Source organism: Necator americanus, chromosome X, assembly GCF_031761385.1.
Source record: "Necator americanus strain Aroian chromosome X, whole genome shotgun sequence".
NCBI lineage: Eukaryota > Metazoa > Nematoda > Chromadorea > Rhabditida > Ancylostomatidae > Necator > Necator americanus.
Genome location: NC_087376.1, coordinates 8,923,684 through 8,948,705, shown reverse-complemented (window position 1 = coordinate 8,948,705; position 25,022 = coordinate 8,923,684). Strand labels below are relative to the sequence as shown.

At 41.8% G+C, this 25,022-nt stretch overlaps 7 protein-coding genes across 10 annotated transcripts; 5 read left to right on the top strand and 2 right to left on the bottom strand.

The window, feature by feature from the left end:
- Positions 1-686: 686 nt before the first annotated feature.
- On the bottom strand, positions 687-9,718 carry RB195_021927 (uncharacterized protein; the record flags this gene model as incomplete). Of its 2 annotated transcripts, XM_064208872.1 has the most annotated exons (6): positions 3,595-3,603; positions 3,671-3,786; positions 3,851-3,954; positions 4,776-4,912; positions 4,976-5,945; positions 6,061-6,164. In XM_064208872.1, the coding sequence occupies 6 exons, from the start codon at positions 6,162-6,164 to the stop codon at positions 3,595-3,597; spliced, it is 1,440 nt and encodes a 479-aa protein (XP_064064754.1). The 2 variants fall into 2 exon arrangements, with proteins under 2 accessions (XP_064064752.1, XP_064064754.1); XM_064208871.1 differs by lacking the exons at positions 3,595-3,603; positions 4,776-4,912; positions 4,976-5,945; positions 6,061-6,164 and adding exons at positions 687-788; positions 9,492-9,718.
- RB195_021928 (uncharacterized protein) lies at positions 6,186-6,563 on the bottom strand (the record flags this gene model as incomplete). Its single annotated transcript, XM_064208873.1, has 1 exon — positions 6,186-6,563. One exon carries the CDS (start codon positions 6,561-6,563, stop codon positions 6,186-6,188), a length of 378 nt encoding a protein of 125 aa, XP_064064753.1.
- Positions 9,719-18,069: 8,351 nt separating the features above from the next.
- RB195_021926 (uncharacterized protein) lies at positions 18,070-18,453 on the top strand (the record flags this gene model as incomplete). Its single annotated transcript, XM_064208870.1, has 1 exon — positions 18,070-18,453. One exon carries the CDS (start codon positions 18,070-18,072, stop codon positions 18,451-18,453), a length of 384 nt encoding a protein of 127 aa, XP_064064751.1.
- Positions 18,454-19,730: 1,277 nt separating this feature from the next.
- On the top strand, positions 19,731-21,045 carry RB195_021925 (uncharacterized protein; the record flags this gene model as incomplete). 2 transcript variants are annotated; one of them, XM_064208869.1, is made up of 2 exons in its annotated part: positions 19,731-20,638; positions 20,742-21,045. In XM_064208869.1, 2 exons carry the CDS (start codon positions 19,731-19,733, stop codon positions 21,043-21,045), a joined length of 1,212 nt encoding a protein of 403 aa, XP_064064748.1. The 2 variants fall into 2 exon arrangements, with proteins under 2 accessions (XP_064064748.1, XP_064064750.1); XM_064208868.1 differs by having other exon boundaries at positions 19,731-20,756.
- On the top strand, positions 20,821-21,045 carry RB195_021924 (uncharacterized protein; the record flags this gene model as incomplete). The annotated part of the gene is made up of 1 exon (XM_064208867.1): positions 20,821-21,045. The coding sequence occupies one exon, from the start codon at positions 20,821-20,823 to the stop codon at positions 21,043-21,045; it is 225 nt and encodes a 74-aa protein (XP_064064749.1).
- A 306-nt stretch (positions 21,046-21,351) lies between these two features.
- On the top strand, positions 21,352-21,846 carry RB195_021923 (uncharacterized protein; the record flags this gene model as incomplete). The annotated part of the gene is made up of 1 exon (XM_064208866.1): positions 21,352-21,846. One exon carries the CDS (start codon positions 21,352-21,354, stop codon positions 21,844-21,846), a length of 495 nt encoding a protein of 164 aa, XP_064064747.1.
- Positions 21,847-22,083: 237 nt separating this feature from the next.
- RB195_021922 (uncharacterized protein) lies at positions 22,084-24,905 on the top strand (the record flags this gene model as incomplete). Of its 2 annotated transcripts, none has more annotated exons than XM_064208864.1 (3): positions 22,084-22,290; positions 22,417-22,639; positions 24,847-24,905. In XM_064208864.1, the coding sequence occupies 3 exons, from the start codon at positions 22,084-22,086 to the stop codon at positions 24,903-24,905; spliced, it is 489 nt and encodes a 162-aa protein (XP_064064745.1). The 2 variants fall into 2 exon arrangements, with proteins under 2 accessions (XP_064064745.1, XP_064064746.1); XM_064208865.1 differs by lacking the exon at positions 24,847-24,905 and adding an exon at positions 23,696-23,838.
- Between the last annotated feature and the right edge of the window lie 117 nt (positions 24,906-25,022).

Genomic DNA, 25,022 nt, shown 5'->3' with positions numbered 1-25,022 from the left:
TCAGATAGTTGCCAGCAGCGTATATAAATTCACGTGGAACGTGATCCTTATCAGTACAGTACGTTTTTCATGTCAGTTTACGTTAAAACATCATTCTGTGATGACTATTGGGGGGAAAACAGGAGGAAAACCCATACTTCGAATAGTGCTTCCAAATTGTGTTTATATTATATCGGATTCAAAGGAGTCCTATATAGAAGTATATTTAAGCTGAAGTTTAAATGTTTTCCAAATTTAGAACAGATGCGTTTGGAAAGAAAACTATGAAATCTTCCACTTTCATCTATGACTAAAAAAAAGAGGAAGAAAGCGTTATTAGAAAAACACAAGTCTAATTTCATAGAAAATGTCACTACCATTAATTTTCATTGATCAGTGAAGGAGAGCGAAGCGAACACCACAACAAGTCTGAAGCCCGGCTTTAGCCGCGTATATATATATATATATATATATATATATATATATATATATATATATATATATATATATATATATATGCGCCAGATTTCTGTCACACGAGGTAGCTTCAATACGCATATAACAATTGAGTCTCTAATTCAATGTGAAATAATTGAAGAAGTGTGCATTAGCAAAGCACTATTTTTCAACCAAAGTCCAAGACGTGCTGCTGTATAACGGAAGAACAACGCAGTAACCCGTTATGCAAAAGAATTGAGCTTCCGCCTTCAATCTTCATAAATGACTTCTTCGCTGAATGCGCAATTTGCTTCATTTGGCGATGGCGATTTTCGAACTTTTGTGTTAGATAATTTAGCAACTGGCAAGTCCTAGGACTTGAATCACAGAGAATAACTGCATAAAAATAACTATATTTAGCACGACTTCGGAATGTAGTAATAGCCTTCTGCTTGGAACTCTTTTTTAAATCCGTTGGATTAGAGCTATGTGCAGAAGAATATTCAATTTATAGTTGACCACACCGAAATTCTGTTACTGCTAAGTAGAACTAAGAGTTATTTGTTGTGATAGAATTTTATATAGTTATCGAGAATCCAAAATCGCCTACTACACGTTCATGGAATCATTCCGACTTCAATAAAACTCTAAGAGGGAAATAGGTAACTTACCAAATTACTGCATTCTTTCCGCTAATTTTGTAAACGAAAAGTTTACATTTGATGTCCGTAGCACCGACACATCCGATACAAAATTATGTAATTATTCATCATTAATGAGTAACCTAGTTGAAGGCAGTGTATCACAAAACTAAGAACGTTGGGATCTTTGTAAGCAAATACAGTGTTTGCGTTGCGAAATTTCCCTACTCGGTGAGGGAAACGTTTATTCTTAGACCTTCATGGAGTCATGCCGACTTCAATAAAACAGCTGCATTAGATTTACGAATAGAATTAGAATAGTAATACATTAAAATAGAATTACGCGCTACCCTTGGACACGCTCCGGTTTCCTTTACAGCTTATTCATCGGTTTTACTTAACTAGGCTGGTGAGAAGCACTCATTAATTTTCTACTGCTCGCTTGTAGATGCGGCGCGTACACAAGGGTGGCGCCTCCTCATTTATTTTACGTAAGAACAAAAGCCATGTCACACGCCAATTTTCAAAACGATTAGAGGGAATTGAGCAGACTAGTAATCAACACCTGAACTCTATATTTACCTACAAGGACTTCATCGTCGTCAGTTTCGTGATACACTGGCTATAAAAAGGTAGGTAATGTAATCTTCGAGAAGAAAACAGTAGAGCACAAAACAAAAGTATTTTTATGAATATCAGCCAGCTTCTGTTTTACCTTTCATTTTAATTCTAACTTTGTTAAATTACTTGAATTTGAGTGCGCTATTAAACTGACTGTAAGAGTGAACCATGCTCATCATCTGTTAGTCACGGACAAGAACCCTTATTATTAGTACATTTAGAATGGTCAAATAATATTCAATCAGTTTGAGAAGACGGACATAAGACTAGTTAAGTCCAAAACGTTGTTACCACGTGATTGTCTTCAAATAACCTTACTGTTGCATTCTCATCAAATAGATCCTGATAACTTTCAATTTATCCCAACAGTGAAAATATCTTTCCTTATGTTTGTGATGTTGCAAGCTTCCTACAAGAAATTACTTCGAATTCACCTCTGTATCTTACAACAGAAATTTCATTTGCATCCAGTTCACTAGCGAAATGAGATGTGCGTTTTTTCAAAACTTCACTGTTGGAAAACTAATATAGAGTGAACGGCGAACTCGGAAAAGGGGGATGAAAAAATCCACAAAAACGAAACTAGAGGCAAAACGAAAACGGAATTAATAAAAGAACCACGTTTGGTTTCAAGCACGGAGGAACATTATGAGCGAACGGTCGGAATGTTCCAGAATAGCCATTCACTCAATAAAACGAAAACATGAACAATCGGTTATTTTGTTCGGAGTATGGAATAAAATATTTAAAATCTGGTAGATACGAAATGCAAAGTTTAAAAATAAATATATAAAGTATAAGCTTAAACAAATATAAATGAAATATAAATAGAATGAAGGCGGTCATGTTTCAGGATTTTGACAACAAATTGACTACAACAACACGACAATTGATTAGAGATACAAAATAATTCATCGACTCTTTTTTTGATGTAAGAAGGCAATTCAAAGAAAGAATTGAAATGAATACATTTTCACGAAACTCTCTTGACGAACGACAGCTCTAAAAAATTATATCAAGAGGTAGGTAGTGTTCCATGCAGCAGTTATTTTTGTGGATAGTAGAACTGAACTTGGGTGTGTTGGGACATTACTTGGAACTAATTCGATTTTTCAGCACAGGAACACACAGAGAGGCAAATTGTGTCGGTTCAATAAGACAAATATGAATACTACATGTATAATAAATTGTAGAAAAGACGAGAATCACTTTATAAAAATACTTTTGTAATTGCAACTCTTCTAACTCCCTGTTTTTTCTGCCTTAAGAACTGTGCTCAACTAATATAGTGACCGTTTTTTTAACGTTTCACTGGAGGAAAAACCATACCTCCTGGATTTTCCCACAATCTGTTAGAGCAATTCCGACTTAGACCTAATTACTATGCTGTTGTTTTTACAGATGTGCACATTTGGGACGTCAATTCAACTAGGTTTGAAAAATTGACCGTTTCCACCTACTATGGAACTGGCCCTGCATTATTTTACTATAAACGAATGATACCCTTCATATAGAAAAAGTTCCTGCACTTGCTAGCATACGTAAGAATGGAGAGTTTTTTGATATGCGATTTTCAAGAAATGTCAATCCATAGATGCAAAGTGTGGAATTAAAACAATATTACTATTTCACTGCACTACATGTTATTATATTTTATATTTATCTTACTGCTCACAAATTTCGCTGGCATATTAGTGTGACGACAGCATGGTCAGTGCTAGCTTGTCCCACATATTCAGCGAGGCAGTGACAGAGAACACTGCACATGTTAGGAATTCTGGAAGGGTGACGAATAACTGATGATAATAGTTTTTAGTAATACTCTAATACACTTCATAGGTTAAAATATGAGATTTACAGTTCAATTTTGCTGCTATCGCACTGCCAAAGCTACGGTGTAACTTCTCTTTCTCCTTTAGCTCCACTAAAATAAGCTACTAATTTTTTTTTTCAGGGAAGCACAAAAGGAAATTCATGCATGAAACACTTACCGGTAACTGTATGCTAGGGAACGTTGAAATTCTTTGCGGAGGGAGTTGTAACAAATAAGGGGTCATCGTATTATTGTTGAGCACAAGAAAAAGAGAGTAGTCATTTCTGCACGTTCCTAAATTTTGATACAACCTAGAGAGAAGAACAGATAAAAAGATTAATAGTGATGATAATGTTACCCTCATTTACAGAACTCGGGCGATATGTGGGGAATCCATCATACCAGTGAAACTTATCCTCGCATTCCAGTACGGATACAAATATTGTTGGCCTGTCGAGCTCACTAAAATAGCGAAAATCATCTCATAGCCTTGAAACATGTATTTTTGCATTAATTGCCCTTTACTTTGAAACTTGATGGCTTAATATGCCAATAAAATACAACTACTGTGATGTAATTTCTATTTTCTCAGAACTGTCTACTCCTTCAACTGCTTTCGTTGTAGCCACTCCAATGAACATATGTAAGGTCCGCAAAGCGATTACATTTTCCTCTGTTTTGAATGGTGGCAAAAGGTGTTTTCATATTTTATAAATTTTATCATATAACATAATTGGATTTTCGATTTTCGATTTTTCCCATTACCGAGATCTGAAAATAGAGTGTCTTGTTTTACTCTCTAAATTCAGCAGAGAACAATTATGCGTTGATATTAACGAAGAAAATGTCTACTTAGGTACTTAGATGGCCCGTCTTTACTGGAACACGTCACCCCATCTCGTTGGCGTTCTCCCTCGAGGGCGCTTATCATCTCTTGGGATCCACTCTAGCGTTCTTTTAGTCCATCTATCGTCGATTCTTCTCATGATGTGACTGGCCCATCTATGTTTTGTTTTCGATATATATTCCGCTGGGTCACGAAGACGGGACATTCCTCTTAAGTTGGAGCTGCGAAGACCGACTAGGTTTTTTTGTGCCGGTTGAACTTCAGAAGACATCTCTCAAGGGCTCTGTGGGTAGTGAGCAGTTTCCTAAACGTGGCAGGCCCACGCCTTTCCTGCGTAAAAGAGCGCTGGTAGAAATGTGGAGTCGAACAGATAGGCACGAAGATCTTGGTCCCACAGTTGGTCCGTAGTTTCCCTGACGGGACGAATGCTGCCCACTCTGGTCCCGTCCTTCTATTCAGTTCTTCCTTCAAGTCGTTTTCCATGTTCATAGAACGTCCGAGGTATACGTATAATGAAGTTTCCACGATTTGGGAGCCTTCAAGTTGCACTCCTCCGTCATCGCATAAGGCGTTCTTCAAGAACTATCTCTTCTTCTTGTTTATTCGCAGTCTTATTCTCTTCCCGTCTTCAATCACTTCCTTGAGCATCATTTCGTTTGCTTCAATGGTACTGCTCGAAAAGAGAACGATGTCGTCCGCGAAACGAAGGTTTGAGAGAAAACTTCCATCAACACATATGCCCCTTCCTTCCCAGGAAAGTGATTTCATTATCCATTGCAATGCAGCCGTGAACAGCTTCGACGATATAGTATCGCCTTGTCGTACCCCTTTCCAATGGGTATGGTGAGGGAGCGGTGGAAAAGCTGTATCTTCTAGCTGTATCTTGGTGCATCGATCGTAGCAATTGGCTAATGTCCTCACATACGACGCGTCCACACCTTGATCGACCAGCGCTGACAGTATTGCATTCGTTTCTATGCTGTCGAAGGCTTTCCCACCGTCGACGAAGGTTAGAGTAAGGGGCAGGCGGTATTCCCGGCAAACCTCTATGACCTTCGACACGGTCTGGATGTGGTCCAAGCAGCTCAATCCCTGACGGAACCCCGCTTGTTCTTGAGGCTGGGCTTCATCCAGCGTCCTAGATATGAGCGTGGAGATTATCCTGCTGAATACTTTGTATATCACGCTCAGCAGGCATATCGGAAGATTGTTCCGAAGATCCTCCCGGTCACATTTCTTATGGATAAGAACGGTTTGCGAGGTCTGCCACTGGTCTGGGATCCTTTCTTTCTGAAGGTAGGATGTCATGTGCGCTGCTAAGATTACATGAAACGGATGGCCCCCAGCCCGAAGAAAGTCTGCTGATATAAAATCAGGTCCGGGGGCTGTGCCAGGTTTCATGATCTTGATAGCGACTCGTACTTTTGAAGGGAGAATCCGCTGTGGAGCTTCGCCAGGAGGGATGATCGGGCTTGACACAGGAGTTGATGAACGCAAAAGGTTCGAGTAGAATCTCTCCCTAACGATTTCCATGTCACGAGAAGAGGTGCGAGAGCCATATTCGCTCAGCCACACGGCTAGTGGAATATTGTGGTCACGGAGATCTCTGCGACATATCTATAGACTCGTTCTCCTTTGTGTTGCTTCAGAAATCTTCTTCTGAATATATTTCGAAGTATCCTCCTGCAACACTTTTTCTGCAGCTAGCGTTTGCTACTAACCGCTCAATGTGCGAAGCATTTGGATCTAGCCCCCAAGTCCTTCTTTGTTCTAGCAATTCCTTGGTGGTCTTCGAAATTCGATCCAAGTTTGTCATACGCGGCATCCAGGTACGTTCAGCACAAGTTCATAATCCTCTGAGCAGCATATCGTAGTCCACGTCTGCGTCCTTCTCGATGTGCCAGTCACCTTGGGACAAGGTGTCCTCGAGTACGTAATCGTCGTAGAAGAGCCCTTTTCTCTTTCGTTCCCGATAACAGATGTTCTTTTCCATCGTGTGGATAAGTCGTATTTTCGCACGAAGGAGACGGTGATCAGAACCAGTACAAAAGGATGGTACTAATGAGACGTCAATTAGACACCATTTCCGGTTGGTGACTATGTGGTCGATGTCCGCGCGAGTCGGGCCATTTGGTGATTCCCATGTCCACCGACGATGATCTTTCTTCAAGAAAAGAGAGTTCCTATGATGGAAGCGACAACAGCCCGGCGAGGCGATTGCCATTTTCATTCCGGTCCCCTAGTCCAAATCTTCCAATACTGTATTCCTCTTCTGTAGTCTTTCCTAGTTTTGCGTTGAAGACTCCGACAACGAATTTGTAGAATGACTTCTCGTTGCGGACTACTTCCTCCAGCCCCTTGTAAAATGCGTCCAAATCGGATTTATCAGCTGCTGATATTGGCGAGTAGCAGTTGATGATACTAATGCGCTTTTGGCGCAGAGGACGGATTCGTGGAATGGTCGGACGAGGTGACAGGATCTCGTGAGAATCAACAAGATGGACGACAAATGGGTGCACTACTAAACCAACACCGCATACACTTCGCGACGGAACCTTCTCTCCACGAATGACGAGTGTGCCGTCATTCACCTCCCGTACGTCGCTCCTGCACTTGGTCTCCTGCAAAGCAATCACGTGGAATTTGATCACTCTGCAGCTCTGAGAAGGGAATGCAGGTCAGCGTCTGTGGACACTGTTCTCGCGTTGTAAGTACACAGTCAGAGACAGTCTCCATGACAAGTCGTGCATGTGTCGCCTTGGTCCAGAATCAAAGACGTCTTGAGCAACCTGAGATTTGATCGCCTTTCACCTATCGCTATACCGTCCGACGTCTGAGACGCCAGGGCCCAGTGTGCAGGGCACCGAGGCAGTGAATATGCTGAAGTGGCAAAGGACTTTTCCGCAAACTAAGCAGCCCTCCCACGGCGAGCTTCGCTTTCACCGCAGGTCGTCGCCCAACCTATATGGATCAGAGAGCCACTTTGCGACATTTTGCCAAGACGGCGGGGGATCTTAGCAGTGGTTAACTCTTAGCTAGGCTTCCGATTCGCAAGTCGGATTTGTCGAACTCCTTCTCAGCTTGGAAGACCCTGCCTGAGGACGAACTTCCGCTGTGTATCGCAGTTCGATGCCTAGAGGCACCTCCACGTCACTATGAGGCGGTAAACCGTTGTGGAGGCTGCTGGTCTGCTAGAACATAAAAATCATGTAAAAAGACAGTACACGACCAGAAACAACACATACAGATCAAATATCTGGCGGAACCGTGGAGTTCTTGGTAACAAGTCTCCATTTCGTTATGCAGAACTGCCGGATATTGTTGACTTGAGGGACCCGGGTCACTCGGTGTCAATAAGCAGTTCATAAAAGACGCCAAGTCTCACAAGATATGGAACAGTGATAAATATATGGATTTCGTGCGATCTCTTGCTGTAGATCGAGAAGGTTAGGGCAGAGCTATGTCTTCGCTATGTTCAAGAACGACACCCTTCGACGAAGATGCAAGCAACTGCGTCAGCTAATAGAACCAGCCCGCCGATTAAGTCAAATGCATAAGCCAAGTCAACTTAGCGCCGTCATTACAAATACTGTAGTTCCATCTTTAAAAGAATTTGTACGAGTGTTTGTATTATTAAACCTGCCACTACGCTAATACATGGATTTTCTCCAGCATGTTATGCCCACAACAATGGTATGTCCCACTCACTCATGACTAATCCAGTGCTATTGCAAAGCGGGTAGATTTCCTTAAAACGTTAATTTTGATCTATTAATATTGAATTCCATGTATTCATATCTGAACGAAAAAGATCTAGTTTGCACATCTGTGAAAAAAAGCATAAATTGTATTACAAACAAAATGTGATTGATTCAGTGTTGCCGACAACAATATAACACTCCAGAAATCATTCCAGCAAGATTCCCTAAATAAAGTCCCTCAGACTGCAACTAATCTAGAAAGCACGCATAGGCACAGCTTTTTGAAATTATAATTATAAAATTATATATGCGATAGATACATGCATAGATAAAAAGTTAACCAGTAATATTGTTGAAGGGCAGTTGTAACGCAGTCGGTAAGAAGTCCGGCTGTGACCGAACGATCGATGGTTCTGTGTCAGTAAACTGTTTATGAAAGATGCCAAGCTCCACAGGATATGGAACAGTGATGAATAGATGGATTTCGTGCGATCTCCTGCTGTAGAACCAGAAGGTTGGGGCAGAGCTGTGTTCAAGTACCACACGTAGTTTAACTAGTATCAGTCAACTATTTCATTACTCCGGAGTTAATTAATTGGTTGCAGACTTCCATAGAGGATAGAAACACCGACTTGATACATCGGCTGGCCCCCGCAAGTCATTGTATAAGGCCAACACGCGTTCATAAATCTCAACGTTTCCGAGTTGCTGTCAAACGCGTTGGCGCATCTCGCGCGGATTGACACGCCACAAACTTTATCGTGTGTCATTTTTGGTGTTGTAAGCTCGTACAAGTAATTATTCTTAGGCGTAGAACTCATTCAAATTTGACTGGAATAAAATGCTCCGAATCGGATAAATGCGTGTTTGCATAACGTATTTCGTCCAGAATCAAAATCTATAAGTCTAATCTAGTCTAATAATCTTTATTGCTACAACAGGTTTAGCTTTTTTCAGATGCTTTCTCATCCAAATGGAAGGGTTTTAAGAAATTATCTGTTAACTTACTTAAAGAATGATATAGAATATGTAAAATTAGTTGTGTCTTATTCTATCTTTTGTACCATATGAGTGAATTTTTGGTTCAACTTTGTTAAAGCGTTAGACGTTTGAAATTTTGAAATTTATCAGGGCTTACTTCAAAATTGGCTGCATTGCCTTTCGGTGCACGTTAAAAGATAACGGTCTTTTTTAGGAACGAGCAAAAATTGCAAAGAAATAAAATATGGAAGTTCATCAGAGTTATACCACAGCATGCGAATGCACGTACTTAAACTAAAATACAATTTATAGAAGTACTGTTCAAAGCGCTACAATTAATACAGACGTATTATATATGGTGTTGCTTGAATTACATATAAAATGTCGCCTTCAATGACGTTACATAATCTTTTTTTACTATTGTGGAGTTGAATAAAGATTAATGAAGAGATTAAAGGTGTAGTACTCACAGTTGTGTAGCAGAACTGTCCAGATTCATCCTATATGATAAACCGGTCTCAACATCAAAGTGACAGACTGCGAAACGATGTTTTATCAGATCCCTCAATACTTTCTCAAAGTGTGGTGAGTTTATAGAGTCAGATATACATAAATAACTGAGACCACTAGAGCAGTTGAATGAACATATACAGCTCACCGCTCCAACCATAATACATAGCAATAATGAAGATATCATCTAGTATGAAAAAGATGTTTTTCTGCACATATGAGGATGGACACATAGTAAAACATGCGACATGAACAGAGAAAACATATTTATAACAAAAAAAAACTGAGGAAGAAGATAATTCAGGGATAGTCAGCTTGACTTACTCTGAATAACTACAACAATAACATCGATATCATCTGAAAAGGGAAGCGTGAAGCATGTGGTAAATTGATTGGATCGTTTTGTCCTAAGAAAAGCGTAATGCTTTAATTGAACACTGCACAACTCAAACCTGACAAAATGTATAATTCAAGGTCACACTAAATATTTCTGCGGTAATGTCAATGCAATAATATACATGCACAGAATCCTCAAATTAATACCTCAGACAGTTGTTACAAGTTTATCGCTACAGTAACCACACACATCATTGCTCAAAACTATTCAAAAGATATGCAGTCAAACATTTTGTGAACTTTGATTGCTTCGTCTAACTGATTCAGTTCAAGCACCTTACTCACAATTGTTGACACCAGATATAACTTTCTTAATCAATTTAAATTTAACATTGAAGAGTTTTCATTCCATTTTTATACCGCGAATTTTAAATAAAACACTTACTCAAAATTCCTCAAAAATTGAAAGTTCTTTATTTTAACGTGAAACGAAGGAACAAATTCTGAACACAAATCAATTCCCATCATATGAATCGTCATCAGCTCCTCTTGAGGTAGTGGCCTTTGAAAACGACAAAAAAATTGAGACATCAGGTATTTTGCAGAGGTCTCAGCACAATAACGTTGTTGGCAAGGAAGCATAACGTTTGATTATGTCGTTATCATCAAGATGATATACCACTTAAGGACGGCAGACTCTCATTCATTATTAACTGCCGTGAAAATCCAAAGATTCTCATCATCCTTCCCCTACCCTGTAGAAAACCTAGAGAGCCTTTCTTTCCGTTTTACACATAGAGAAAAGCAAGTTAGTGTTATTGATTCCAAGGAATAATCAAAAAGTCAGAGAACCACCCAGCTCCCAGGAACACTTCTGAAAACAACGATGAATACATTCCTGAGCCAAATGATTTGGCATTAACAGGACTTGAGCTTGGTTTTTGATAGCCTTCTCGTCAGCACACTCTTCCTGATCTTATGAAAAATGTATAATTGGAAGCTTTCATCGACTTACTGAACCAAACGAGAACGCGCTTTTTTCCTTCTAATTGTATCGTTGTAATTTGCTGTGAAAAGAAAACAAAAAGAGTATATTAAAAAGGCAGAAATGCAAATATGAAAGGAGCTATAAAATTTTTAAAAATCAAGATCCAGACATTGATAGATGAAGTCTACCTTCGAATTAGAGGTGTGGAATCTTTATGCGCTGGAAAAACCCATGGGGCTGGTGAATATTTAAGCGGAGAAGCTGTACATGAATATGATTTAGAAAGCATTTCATTTCAACATGCAAGCTAATAGGAAATGATGTGCGCATAATAAAACATGGTCAAATAGAACGAGCACCGCACCAAGCAGAAAGTTCTTGTAGAGAATCTGTTTTCAGAGCAACAGATACCGCACTGAAAAATTTTCAACTTAGAAAAGCAAAAATTGCACTTCATTCGATAAGAGGGACGGAACACAGGGTCATAGCAAGACAATGAGAGTAAGTAGTCGACGAAATTTCGATCTCTCCAAATGAGCTGCGCGTTGTTTTGACAAAACTGCGTAGTTGGTCTTTATTGACACTCGCAATGACACGTTAATGGGCCACTCCAAGTGTCATCCGCATATTCTGAATTTTTACCATAAAACAAACAGAAAAGGAATTGTTGGAGGAGTTTCATGTGAAGTTGTATTAAGCAAAATCTAAACCGATACGCGATCTGCGCAGAAAAGTCGACCGTTAATACTATCGTATTCAATCCGAAATGCACGTAATCTAAAATAAATAGTGTTTCGACGGGGACACCATCCATTTTATTGTGTTTCAGGAGTAAGCAGAAAAGATCGATGCAGCGCTCCTTCTCGAAACTATCAAAAGTGCAGATCTGCTCAGTAACATGGCAGATTTTTAAAAAGAAAAACGAAAGAACAATGCTATAATAGAATCTAATAGAAAAAAACATTATAGACCATCTACTGCTGCATTTTGCCACCACACGAAGAACGTTCCACGAGGAAGGAGAGATTCTCTCATATACCGATTGGGAACGGGACCATGGATGTCTATGGATGAGTCATCGATAAAAGCCAAGCAGTGAGGCTATTTAAGCATACAATTGTGACAACTATTGGATCCGTCGACATGTAACGAGGCATGGAAGGATTGATGAATCTCAATGTGTCATCAATCGAGAAGACACGACGATTAATCAAGACCAGAAGATCGATGTGACATTAATGCTGTCGGATTGTCAGCGGAGAGTGCAATTTATGGGATTAGCGTTGCAAAATTAGTTATTCTGTTGAATTTGCATACAATAGCATCAACAGCCATCATACACCGACAATTTTTAACACACGCTTTCATTTCATTGAGGTTACAGAATTGTGTTATAGATTTCTCATACTTTCCAATTCCAACAGCAATTAATCACAACACTGCGGTCTCCAACGTCCATATTTTTGACCTAGCAAAGAGAACGCTTCGAGATATTTAATTTCGGTTTCAAAATAACATATTTCCTTTTGGACAGTTTCATTTACGCGTATTGAAGACATATAAATTTACACAACGGTTATACTCACGTCAGTTAACCAGAAACAACTAGAAACTACGAAGCTTTTCTGGAAGCCCTCATTGAACACCTGTTTCATTATAGTTGAAGGAAAAAGCTTATCCACAATATTTTAATTTTAAACCTTCATAACTTCTATGCTGTTTCGTAGGAAGTTTCGTGTTCCAAAAAGGAAGTATATTGCCGAAGCGGAAGGCATAAATTCTACAACTGAGCAATTAGAGAGTTGTGCATCCTCCTCAACAGAAACGAAAAAATCATTCTCTCGCGTGTAGTTCGCCATCAACAATGTATCATTATTGAAAAATGGATAAAGGCTAGAAGGATAGAGTACAAGGCGCTGATCAATCCGTTTGGGGTGCGCCTACGCGATTCAAAATCGTTTTAGATTTATTAACACCTGTGCAGCCTTCGCAGTGATCTGCGGATGCTGGCTGAAGTGAATACCCATTGAAGGCTGACTGTATACATCTAGATGAACTTCAAAACGCTGACAAGTATGTGGTTCCAGAATTCGGTTCTAACTTCCTGTTTCACTAAAACCACTATTACTTACCTTAATAGCAATCAAATGTGCAAATTATCCTGCTTAAAGGCATCACCCCACGAATCTGGGGTGGTGCGGATTTCAGGTGGAGAGTTCCTATACGGGGTCGTGGATTATGGACAGGAGGGTGGTTCCGTCCATTTCTTCCTAGTTGCCGTAAAAAAAGCCCAGAAGATGCGGCGCGTGCACAAGGCTGGCGCGCTCCAGTCGAACTCCTTGTAGAAAATAGCGCGCCGGAACGCTCGACGTCGTATCTTCCAGGCCGTTTTTACGGCAATTAGGAAGAAATAGGCGGAATCACCATTCTCTACATATTCTAGGACTCCGTATAGGCATAACCCACTTGAATCCCGCACCACCCCAGATTCGTGGGGTGATGCCTCTAACTAACTCCCAGCTACGCAATATGTCCACTCGGATATGACGAGGTCTGCATAGGTTAACGTGCAGTTTATATAAAATCTTGCCAAGAATTTGGAGTGCAGTACAACGCAGAAACCGAAATACCACCTGGTTCTCGAAAAAAAAAAACATCTGGACGACGTGACAAACGCAAGTATATGGATTTTCTAATATGATTATCATAAGCAAAGTCATGAAAATGTACTGTACATAAACGTTTATGAATATAAATGAGAAAAGAATAGCGGTAAAAAATGACTAGTTCCGTATTACAACTCCTAGTCACTACTATTACACTTTACATTATTATATCAGAATTCTGCTATAATAATGTAAAGTGGAATAGTAGTGACTAGGGGTTGTAGTAGTAGTAATATTATAAAAATCGGCGGCCAGCAGAAAATTCTGCTGTCTAGCTTACACCTTATACGTAAGCAGAGCTTCGCCAAGCCGTTCCATAGAATGACGTAGGGTCGTGGAAATAGCAACAGCAGAACTCAAGAGGCAATTGCTACCTGATCGTGCATACATACAACTGACTCTGCATTGCTCGTAACTGCGTGGTTTGATCACATATTGTAGAGAGAGAGTGAACGGATGGTATAAGGAGTGGTTCACTGTATCACGTGCAGTAACACTTGCAAAAAAAAAAAAAAAAAGAAACGGGTCGGCATTATGTATATCTTTAAAGACGGGATATCACGAGATTTAAGTAATGTGGAAACCAGATGGAACACGTAGGGTTCGTAGCGTAGATATGAATATGAGCGTGGCTCCATTCAAATTCCTCTAATCCTACTAGAACGTGGCATGGAAATGGCGTTTGTTCTTACGAAGTATGCTATAACGTGCCACACTCGTAGACTCTCCGATCTTCTCAACAACCGGTTCATTGGTTTCACTCGAATAGGCTGCTGAGAGACCTCAGTGATTCAACCGCTCGTGTATGCGGTGTGTCTGCTTTGATGGTTCGTTCCCACTTACCTCGTAGTAACGAACGTCGTTTCTCACGCCATTCTTTTTTTCAGAACGATTAGAAAAAACTGAGCGACGCTCATATTCGTAATCTACATACCAAACTCTATGTTGTCCATCAGGTTTCCAAACTATATCCATGTCCTTATACGCTTAAGCGACTATGCCTTCAAAGGAGCACCTAAATAGGTACACAGAATCAAAACTTTCCTAGGGTCAGCCCAAAAGACACTATGAGAACTTTAGAATACGTGTTGAAAATGCAAATTTATCCTAAGAAAACGAGGTGATAACGCACAGAACCAAAAGCATTTTAGATAACCACTCGAAATGAAAAAAAGAATAGGAGTATTGCCCATGTTCGACTGTCTTTGAATCTCGGCATGTTGAAACAAAGTTTTTAATTGATTTCCTTGAGTTGTAGCCAAGATTGGTATTGATCGCCTTTATTAAACAACGGCTAACGTTTCGGCGTTATCGCTTTCGTCAGAGCCTGGAAAGTTCAAAGCCATTAGTGTTTTATCCCCTCAAGCGCCTCATCACCCTACCGAAAGCATCGAAATGGTAGGCAAACTCAAACAGCAACACATTAGCTAGTACTTACTTCATTAGCTAGACTTGTTAACGCAGCAGACCAACACGTACCACAACTACGAGTCACAAGGGTTTTATATAGGAACCTCACGGCCCGCCCGTAGATCAAAACCCGCATACGTCTTGATATAGGGATAACTCGTTTGTGATAGCAATGCACTTATCCTTCTTGTTCATTTTTGGACTTTTGGCGGTTATCCAAAAGGTCTCTAGCGTTCTGCGTGCTGTTATCCCTATATCAAGACCTATGCGGGTTTTGATCTACGGGCGGGCCGTGAGGTCCCTATATAAGAGCCCTTGAGACTCGTAGTTGTGGTATGTGGTGGTCTGCTGCGTTAACAAGTTTAGCTAATGAGGTAAGTACTAGCCAATGTGTTGCTGTTTGAGTTTGCCTACCGTTTGGATGCTTTCGGCGGGGTGATGAGGCGCTTGAGGGGATAAATCACTAATGGCTTTGAACTTTCCAGGCTCTGACGAAGGCGATAACGCCGAAACGTTAGCCGTTGTTTAATAAAGGCGACCAATACCAACCTTGGCTACAGCTCAAGGAAATCAATTAAAAGAATAGGAGTATTGCGACTACAAACGAACACGATATCAGGACTTCGCTAGGTTTTGAACTGCAGAGTTAACTGTTAAGATCTTTATATAAATTTAAATAATTCAAAGTAGTGAAATGAAATGATCACCTACGTTAGTTTCAGTAAATAAAATAACCCCCGTTGTTGACAAGTAACACAGTAGAAACGCTCCTCCTATTATTCCTACAAATCCAGGAGTTTGAAGCACCAGAATCCCTCACAAGATCAGCACGAAATCCGCGAAACCATGATATATATGGACAAATGATATACCCTTGCAATAAGAGAGCTTGTATCATGGAAGAGCAGCAGTGTCTCCTACTAACCTCTTGCTACTTGGATCAATGGTAGATTTCGCAAAAACTTGCTTTGGCCACATTAAAAATTTCGCCAAATGTAGCTTATAAATTGACCATGCGATCAGTTCAAAATTCTAGTAAATTTCTTCTTTCGTTACGTTGACGGAGGATGGTCAAAAGAGAAAATAATACCCAGTCAGACGCTGAAAATGCGACATGTTGAAGAGCGGATAATTCATTGGCATGTTCTTACCATAATAGTTTATTATTATTATTATTATTATTATTATTATTATTGTTATTATTATTATTATTATTATTACTATTATTATTAATTACTATTATTATTATTTTTAGCGAAGGGCAGATGGAACGCGGTCAGCAAGCGCATCGCCTGCTTCCAAAAAACCTCAACAATCAAGAATTGCAGTAAGAACTCGTTGGCGCATCCCAAGTGGATTGATATAGCGGGTATGCGCATACGTGGTGCGCCGATAGAATCCAGGCAAAACTGTTTCTCAAGCTCCAGCTACACTTGAATTCAGGGGTTGAGGTTGAAGTTAGATAAATGTATCTGCAAGATTTTACCAACTCCACGATGACCAAAAGGGCGGGTGTAGTGTAGCGGTTAGAGGTTCCGCTTCCTTTCGGATCGGAGGTTTGAATCCACCCTAGCGCTCACAAAACCTTTCATCCCTTCGGGGTCGATAAATTGGTACTAAACTTGTCTGTGAGAATAAAAACACCGACTTGACACATTAGTTAGCCACCACCAAGTCATTGAATAGGCCAGTTACACGTTTGTGAACCTTAAACAATTCTGAATTGAAGTGAACGGTATCGCATTCCAAGCGGATTGATTAACGACAGACACTTTATCCTTTATCCTTTACGATGACCAAATTCGCTAAGCGTGGAATACGACAGAAGAACGGCGGAAAATCTTTGGGAGATTTTTTTGTAAATTTGCCTCCGCCCTAGAGGAGAGCATAACGATAGTCTCTCGGATCTCTAAAGAGGATATCAGATATTCTACCAGTTCAAAACCCGCGAAATGCTCAAGAGCACTGCAATTTAACTTTTGGCCTCCTAGCAGTCCCGATCGTAATTTTCTGGAATACATGTGAGGCGTGGTCGAGAGACGAATAAACGACTCCAGGCACCCTAACTTCAACTCCCTCCAGGCCGCTATTGAGACGAGGCTCACGGCCGTGAACCACGATTGAAGACAGCGTACTCGCGCTTCAGGGCCAGGATCGAGCAGGTGATGGTTGTACAGAATGATAGTTTTCAGAAAGAATACTTTAAACCAGACACAACATTACAATGTATATTTTGACTTTTCTTGGTATCTTTGTTTGCTGGCTTAAAACAAAAACTCTCACATCTGTTCAGTTTCTTGTCCGCTTCGAGTGAAGCGAAATTTTCTCCATAGGCACTTTAAGATTGGTAACAACTTAGGTTGCTTTTCATGTGAGAGTGCTAACCTAGCATTCGTTTGTATCGATTTTATACTAAAATTGATCTAATTTTGTTTTGAACACAATAGGAGTCCACTAACAACACATAAACTCGGCTGTAAATGCAATAATCACTTTGTGCTCAAGTGCCAATTCAACTCAGATACAAGAATATGGATCGCTGTGTACTCTCTTCCTAGACTCAATAAAACTCAATGAGATATATGCTTGAATCGAAAGTTCTCGGACAATGTGGTAGTGATGACTTCTAGAGATCATCACTCAGCTAACTAAAATGGACGCGGTAGCTATCGTTTAATATAGTACAAAGGCTCTTCAAGTGTAGGTTAACAATTACTCCGAGCTAGATCTTTTCCTGCCACCATGCAGCGTAATTTCAAGCCGTCGTCATTCCACTTCCGCAACGTCACATTCTTTCTCCATTTATCTGGCCAAGAACGCGCAGATATTGGTAGGCGACCGAAGGAAGTTTACAATGAGCATGCCCCGCTAGGAGTACAGTTTACAAGTGGGACTCGAAGTTCGCGTCGGGCGACTATTCCATCAAAGATGAAGACCGCTCGAAACACCCAATGAGTTGGATTTGGACTAGCTGCGGAGACAGGTAGAGCGATCCGTATCAAACCACTGGCGAACTGACAGTTCCTCTTGGGGTGAGTCAAACCACAGTTGTCTGCGGATTGAAGTAAATCGACACGGTGCGAAAACTAGGTTGATAGTTAACAGATGCTCTGACGCAGTATGGCATAGATCGCTGATATGGCACCTTCTCTCGTTACGCTCAAACGCCCCCACAAGTGGCTTTTGCACTTAGACACCGGGGATGAGAAGTGGATTCCATATCCTAACATTCACCGGCGTGCCCAATGGGTTGACGAATGCGCAGATGCAGAAGACGCACCTAAACTCAACTTAACGTACACGGCAAAAAGGTTATGCTCTGCATCTGGTGGAGCGCACACGATGTCGAACTGGGAGCTGCTCGCTGAAGGGTGTGCAGTGACCGCAGACGTCTCCACTGAGCAACTGAGGAATTTAAAGGCAAATCTCGAAAATGCACGCCCGCCGCCTCACGAAGTCTACTTCCATCACAACAACGCTCGGGCACACATTGCAGGAACGAAAAGTGCTGAACCAAAGTGAAGTTCGGCTGGGCCATTTTACCACACCCATCGAATTCCCCAAACCTGGCTCCTTCGGATTACCATCTTTTTTCCAATCTCCAACGTCAACAGGATGGTCAAGACCTCCAAACCCGCGAACATCAAAAAGGCACTCGAGCAGTTTTTCAAGGACCAATCCCCAACGTTCTGAAGCAAAGGCATCTACGATCTGCCTAAACGTTGGCAGAAGACCATCGATGTAAATGGGCCATGCTTCAAATGATTTACAGTTATCGTTTGAAAATTGCAAAATAAATAAAAATATATTGTCAATTTGTTCGAGAACTTTCGACTCAACCTAATATATATATATATATATATATCACATTTGGAGAACATTCAGACTTCATTTACGAACATTCTTTCGATAACACTATAATCTACTTACAATTGAAAAGCATTATTCGAAGTATGGGTGTTCCTCCTGACTTCCCCCAACAGTCATCACAAATGACGTTTAACATAAAATCACGTAAACAACACAATTGTACTGATAAAGATAAGTTCCATTTCAGATTATATAAACTGTTAGGCACTATTTAAGCAGCCGCTTGTGTGGGTCTTTCCACTGTCTGAAGAAGGTCTGCTACCAAGTTGAGAGAAACGTGCAACGAAATAGATACGCGGAGGAGTCAGGTGCAATGCAACAAGTGCAGTGGCCATGGATATGAAACGGTCGCAACGTCTAATTTACATTTCGCGACATCCACACGAAGTTACTGCGCACCGATCCGACGCCGTGGGACCTGTCGCACCCCATTTTACTGCTTCCTGGTGTCGGCGCACCAACTCGACGTTGGTGAACCCGTCGCACTCCGCGTTATAGCTGTACGGCGCCGGTGGACTCGACGCACCCCATTTTATAGCTTTCTGGCGCCGGCGCGCCCAAACCACACACACACACACACATACACACAAACACACACGTGACAGAATATGCCCATTATTATTATTATTATTATATATATATATATACATGATATATATATATATATATATATACATATTGGTGGCTTTACTTAACTTATTGTAACCGTGGGGCCGCGTATACGAGTCTGATTGCTACCTGTACGTGGTGGCCCTGCTTTAACTAAGCGCAATCAGGCGTTCGAGTGTACGCATTGGGAACGTACGAGCTATATAACCTGCACTGCCACGCTGAACTGCCGAACACTATCGAGTGAACTCCAACAAGCCGCTCTATCCAGGCTTCTGCGATATCTCTGTGTGCCTTTTGCTGCACTGCAGGAAACACGCATGAGAGATCGGCCCGTCATCAGCATCGAAAATTACACCATATGCTGCGGCGATGCTGATGAGAACAAAGTAGGTGGCTGCGCGATAGCTGTGAGGAACGATTACAAGAACCTGGTGGAGGAATTTGGCTCAACGTCGTCTAGATGCGCCTTTTTACCACTGCGGGATCGCGGAGGATGTAAACTCTGGATCGTAAGTGTTCACGCACCTACGGAAACCGCTGAGGACAACAGTAAGGACGCCTTCGATGATGAACTCAATGCGCTGATGTCTAAAATACCAAGCCAGCAGGTGGTCATTGTCGGAATCGACGCAAATACGAAGATGGGACTCGAACAGCAATCCGATGTGCTAAGAAAATGGTATTATCCAGCGGAGCGCACGTCGGACAACGGTGACCGTCTGGACGACCTGTACGAAAAGACGGGCCTTATCATCGCTTCTACGTTTAAGAGGAATCATCGACGCCATCAGCTCACGTGGCAGAGGTCAACCCTTTTAACGCCTGAAGAGCGGAAGATGAAGACTCTTAAGCTTCAGCTCGACTACGTTCTGGCGAGGAACATCCCTCAGTTAGATATCCGAAAATCTAGAGCTGTTTGGGACGTCGCGTTCGACTCTGATCACCGTCCAGTTCTTCTCAGCTTCAAGATACGGTTCCACAAGAGAAATCGAGGAGTTCCTCTTCAACCGAAAATCGGCATGGCAGGTCTGAAAGACGAAGAGTGCAGAACGAAATTCCGCCAGTGTGTGTCTCTTCATGCTGAAGTACGGACCAGAAAGAAACTTAGCGATGCGGATCACTTCACAAAGTGCATCCAAGAAGCTGCAAGGGAAACGTTCCCGGTTCTATTGCCGTGGAGAAGTTTGCCTTTGCATCCGCTGAAACAAAATCCACGTACAATTCTGTATGTGTCGCGCACAGTGCTGGTGACTTCAACCAGGAAAAGCGTCTTAGAAGGAAGCTGCGTCGTCAACTGCAAAAAAACCGTGATAACGAGTGACGTCAAGAGCGAAGGAGTTTGAGAAGGCGTGGAAGGACAGGAACCCGCGGAAAGCCTATGCTCTACTAAAACAGTATAGCGGCAAAATGAAAAGATGTTCTCCTGTCCTCAACACTGCCACTGAAGCTGTCGGTGAAGCAGCCCTTCCAATCTGGAGGGAACACTTCAAGAACTTGCTGAACCGACTAGCACCGTCAGCTCCTGAAGTCGAACACGTTCATAGACCGACATATGCTGTTAACGAGGAGCCACCGATCGAGTCGGAGGTCCTGGTCTGTATTGAAAAAATGAAGGATGGAAAATCTGGTTGAGACGATGGGATTAGCGCAGAAATGCTAGAATATCTTCCTCCGTCTGGGATTCGTGAAATGACAAAGATCATCTGTTCAATATGGATACACGAAAGGATTCCTGATTCGTGGAGACACGCTATCATAATTCTCCTCCACAAGAAGTTTTCCGTCACGAACCCTAATAATTATCAAGGAATCTCTTTGTAGCGTGTTATGTACAAGGTATTGGAGCGCATTATCCTGGATCGACTCACCAAACATCACAAAGAAACAACGCGCGACGAGTAAGCTGGCTTTCGTCTTGGCCGATCTACGAATGACCAGATGTTCATCGTCAGGAGAGTGATCGAAATCTGGCAGCGGTATTCGAAGCCAATGCAACTAGCGTTTTTGGACTTTGAAGCCGCGTTCGACTCTCCTCATCGAGGCCGTCTTCTCAACGCGCTCCGCGCCGATGGAGTAACAGGAAAGTTCGTTCGCTTGTTTGATGACATGAATCAACGAACAACTGCTGCAGTTCGAACACCAGCCGGATGTACAACACCGTTTGAAATGGTAACTGGAGTAAGACAAGGGGCAGTGGCAGGACCTTTCCTGTTCAATTTCGCCATCGACGACATTATGCGAAGAACAGTCGACCACTGTCCTAGCATTGTCTTAGCACCATCAGGGCGCCCCTTGACTGACCTCGAGTACGCCGACGATGTTGTTATATTCGCGGAAAGTAGTACGAAACTTCAACATGTTGTCAACCTTGTGTCGAAGCTGGCTGCTGCCTATGGACTACATCTACGCCCTGATAAATGCAAGCAGATGTGAATCTTTTCGAGACCTCGAACGGGAATCGGGGTGGACGGACAACCGATAGAACTCGTCGATGAGTTCTGTTACCTGGGTTGTACGCTGAAGAACAACGACTGCTACGGGAGAGATGTTCAGCAAAGATGCGCTTAGGCCACTTCTGCATTTAACTCCGTAACGAAATGCCTGTGGTCGACCCCCATCACCAACGAACTCAAGCTGCTAGTCTACCTATCTGCAGTTCGCCCTATCATAATGTACGGATCGGAGACTTGGGCAGCACCATCAACGGTTATGGAGAGGCTAGACTGCACGGAAATAAAGCTGCTTAGACGGTTATTTGGCTACTTTTGGCCTATGGTATGCCACAATGAAGATCTCCACGCAGAAATTGATGTGGTATACTGGCGGATGACACGTGGAAGACATCAACATCTTGCACCGCCATCGAAAGTGGCTAAAGTAAGTAGTCTGCGCTTCTTTGGTCATATATTAAAGAGACCTTCAGATCGCCTTGTTCAACGAGTTCCGAGGAGTTTGCCGGGTTCAAGCTGGAAGAAGCCACGTGGCCGAAGACGGAAGTTCTAGACTGACGTGGTGAAAGAGGAGCTGAGGACACTCGGCGTGGAAAGGCAGTTCAGGCGAGAAGTGAGGTCTCGCAGAATATGGAATAGCGACGAATGGATTGATTCTGCGCAAGCTCTCGCAGAAGATCGAGAAGGTTGGGCACAGCTGTGTTCAAAGAAGGCACACCTCGACGAAGATGCGGGTAATCGCTTGGGAGATGACATCAGCCCGCCGATTAAGTCAAGTAAGTCAAGTCATTGTAACCGTTATTGTTACGAGGACTAAAGATGCAGCAATAATACAAAACCTACAATATTCCTACAGTCCTTCTTAATTCTTTTAACATCCTTTGGTTCTGAGCATGAACATTGCACACATTTATATTGTTGCTTCAGAAAAACTAAACACAGCGGTCACACATGAATCACCTGTCTGAAGTATGGTACAGAAAATAGAAAGAATAAAATATATAGAAAAAGTATAGTATAGAAAATTGCCAACGTAATAGTCAGGGATATTGAGGGTCTTCTTCTCAACATCTTGGATTCGTAATCTACTCTGTTCGTTATCTACATACTATTGTAAACAATTTGATGTCTATCACATATCATAACTACCAAAATAATAATAATATGTAATATGTAATATCACAACATTGAAGATGTTGAAAAATTGACTAAAGCGACATGTTTCAACTCTAGTAACGATGCACATTAGGAGCTTAAAAATTATTTTCTCACAAAACTTCTGCGGTAAAACTATTTGTTGTAGGATGACCTTACTTCTTTTAACTTTCCAGCTCAACAGGATTTTCTGTTTTTTTTGTTATTTTGTTTTTTTTGTTAAGTTAAATCCTCAGTCTTTTACACTATTTATTGTGGATTTTAAGAATGAAACAAAACACTAACTTTTTCTTACTGGCAACGAACTTTATTAAACAATATAATTGCCATTATTATTGTTATTATAATGACCTGTTGCCAGCGTGAGGACAACTTGTATATCCCATTTTCGAGAAATTCTTCATCTTTTTATGTGAATGATTGTACTAGTGCTTGCTTGACATCTTCTTCATTTTTTAAATCTTTTGCCATTCAAAAAATTTTGTAAGGACACAAACAAGTGATAGTCGAAAACCGGAGAATGTGGTGGATGCGACGGAACTTCCCAGCCAAGATGTGCTATTTTTCGACGAGTCCCCCAAGGAACATGCCGTTTGTCATTATCATTATGCAGGAACATCACCTTTCTATCGAACATCGCCGGTCTCTTTTCTTGGACTGCTGTCTCTTTCTTCGAGGAAGATTTTCTTTCACACGGAGAGCAGGAAAAGCCGCGATGGTCGCTAAGCGAACTCCTAGAGCTATCATCGACTGGGAGCTCTTCGCTTCGCTTGTTGGCTTTTGGGAAGATACCGTCGTGGACAACATCGACGACGAATAAGAACGGCATGTACAACATCTTCACGACTGTACGAGGAAAGCGAAGAGTTTCAGAACCACCAAGAGACGCCTGTCTCCAAAAACTCTAGAGCTGATACGTCAACGTGGAGCTGCACGAGCTGCAAGCAACCAAGAACTCACGTCCGAGATCGCAAGGCTTACAGAGAGGCGATAAAGGAAGATCTGAAAGAGAGAAGAGCAGAAGTGTTGGCTGAAGCTGCAGAGGCGGGACAGAGAATTCGTTATGCCCGTCGGAACTTCGCCAGTCATAAAACAACAATGACTGCTCTCCCACATGGAACAACTACAGCATCGAGAAGGGGATGGAAAAGGTCGTTCACGAATTCTATTCAGAACTCTTCGACACCTACGTCCACTTGCCTCCTTACCATCTGAGGGAAGATGGATATTCCATTGCTCCCTTCCGAAGTCCGAATCAAGCCTGAACGTCTGAAGTACCTACTGTCAGTACTCACCAACACACTCGCGAGGCTTTTTACTCGTTATCTGTCGGAATGCAATGTTCCTAAGCAATAGAAAAGTTGAGACGGAAGCAGTCATGGAAGCCTTGGACAACCAAAGCGTCGCTACTCCATACATAAATGTACTTCGTGGGTTGTATAGCAACTTCACTACGAAAATTTCCTCATTCTACAATGATGTCATAATCGAAGTAAGAGGGGGGTTCGTCAGGGTGACACAAGTTCACCCAAAATATTTAGTGCCACTCTCGAGAACGCGATGCGGGGATTGGAATGGGATGACATGGGAGTGAAAGTTCACGGCCGGCATTAACACAATCTTCGTTTCGCCCATGACATCGTTCTTATAACAACAAACATCAATCAGGCGGAAAGGATGCTGGCCGAATTTGGTGAAACGTGTGAAAAGGTCGGAATTCAGCTGGACCTAGACAAGACGATGTTTATGAAGAACGGATGAGTTTTTGATGCCCGATTCACGCTCAACGAAGCGAACATATCAGAATGCTCCAGCGATATATATCTAGGTCGGGATATCAACATGATGAACGACCTGACCTCCGACTTGGCAGAACGAAACGAGTAGCTCGGGGAGCGTATAAGAGCATCGAGGATGTGGTGAAGAAGAAAAAGAACATCCAGGTCCGTGATCACCTATTCAACACCATCGTACTTCCTGCTTTGACCTATGCTTCCTAAGCCT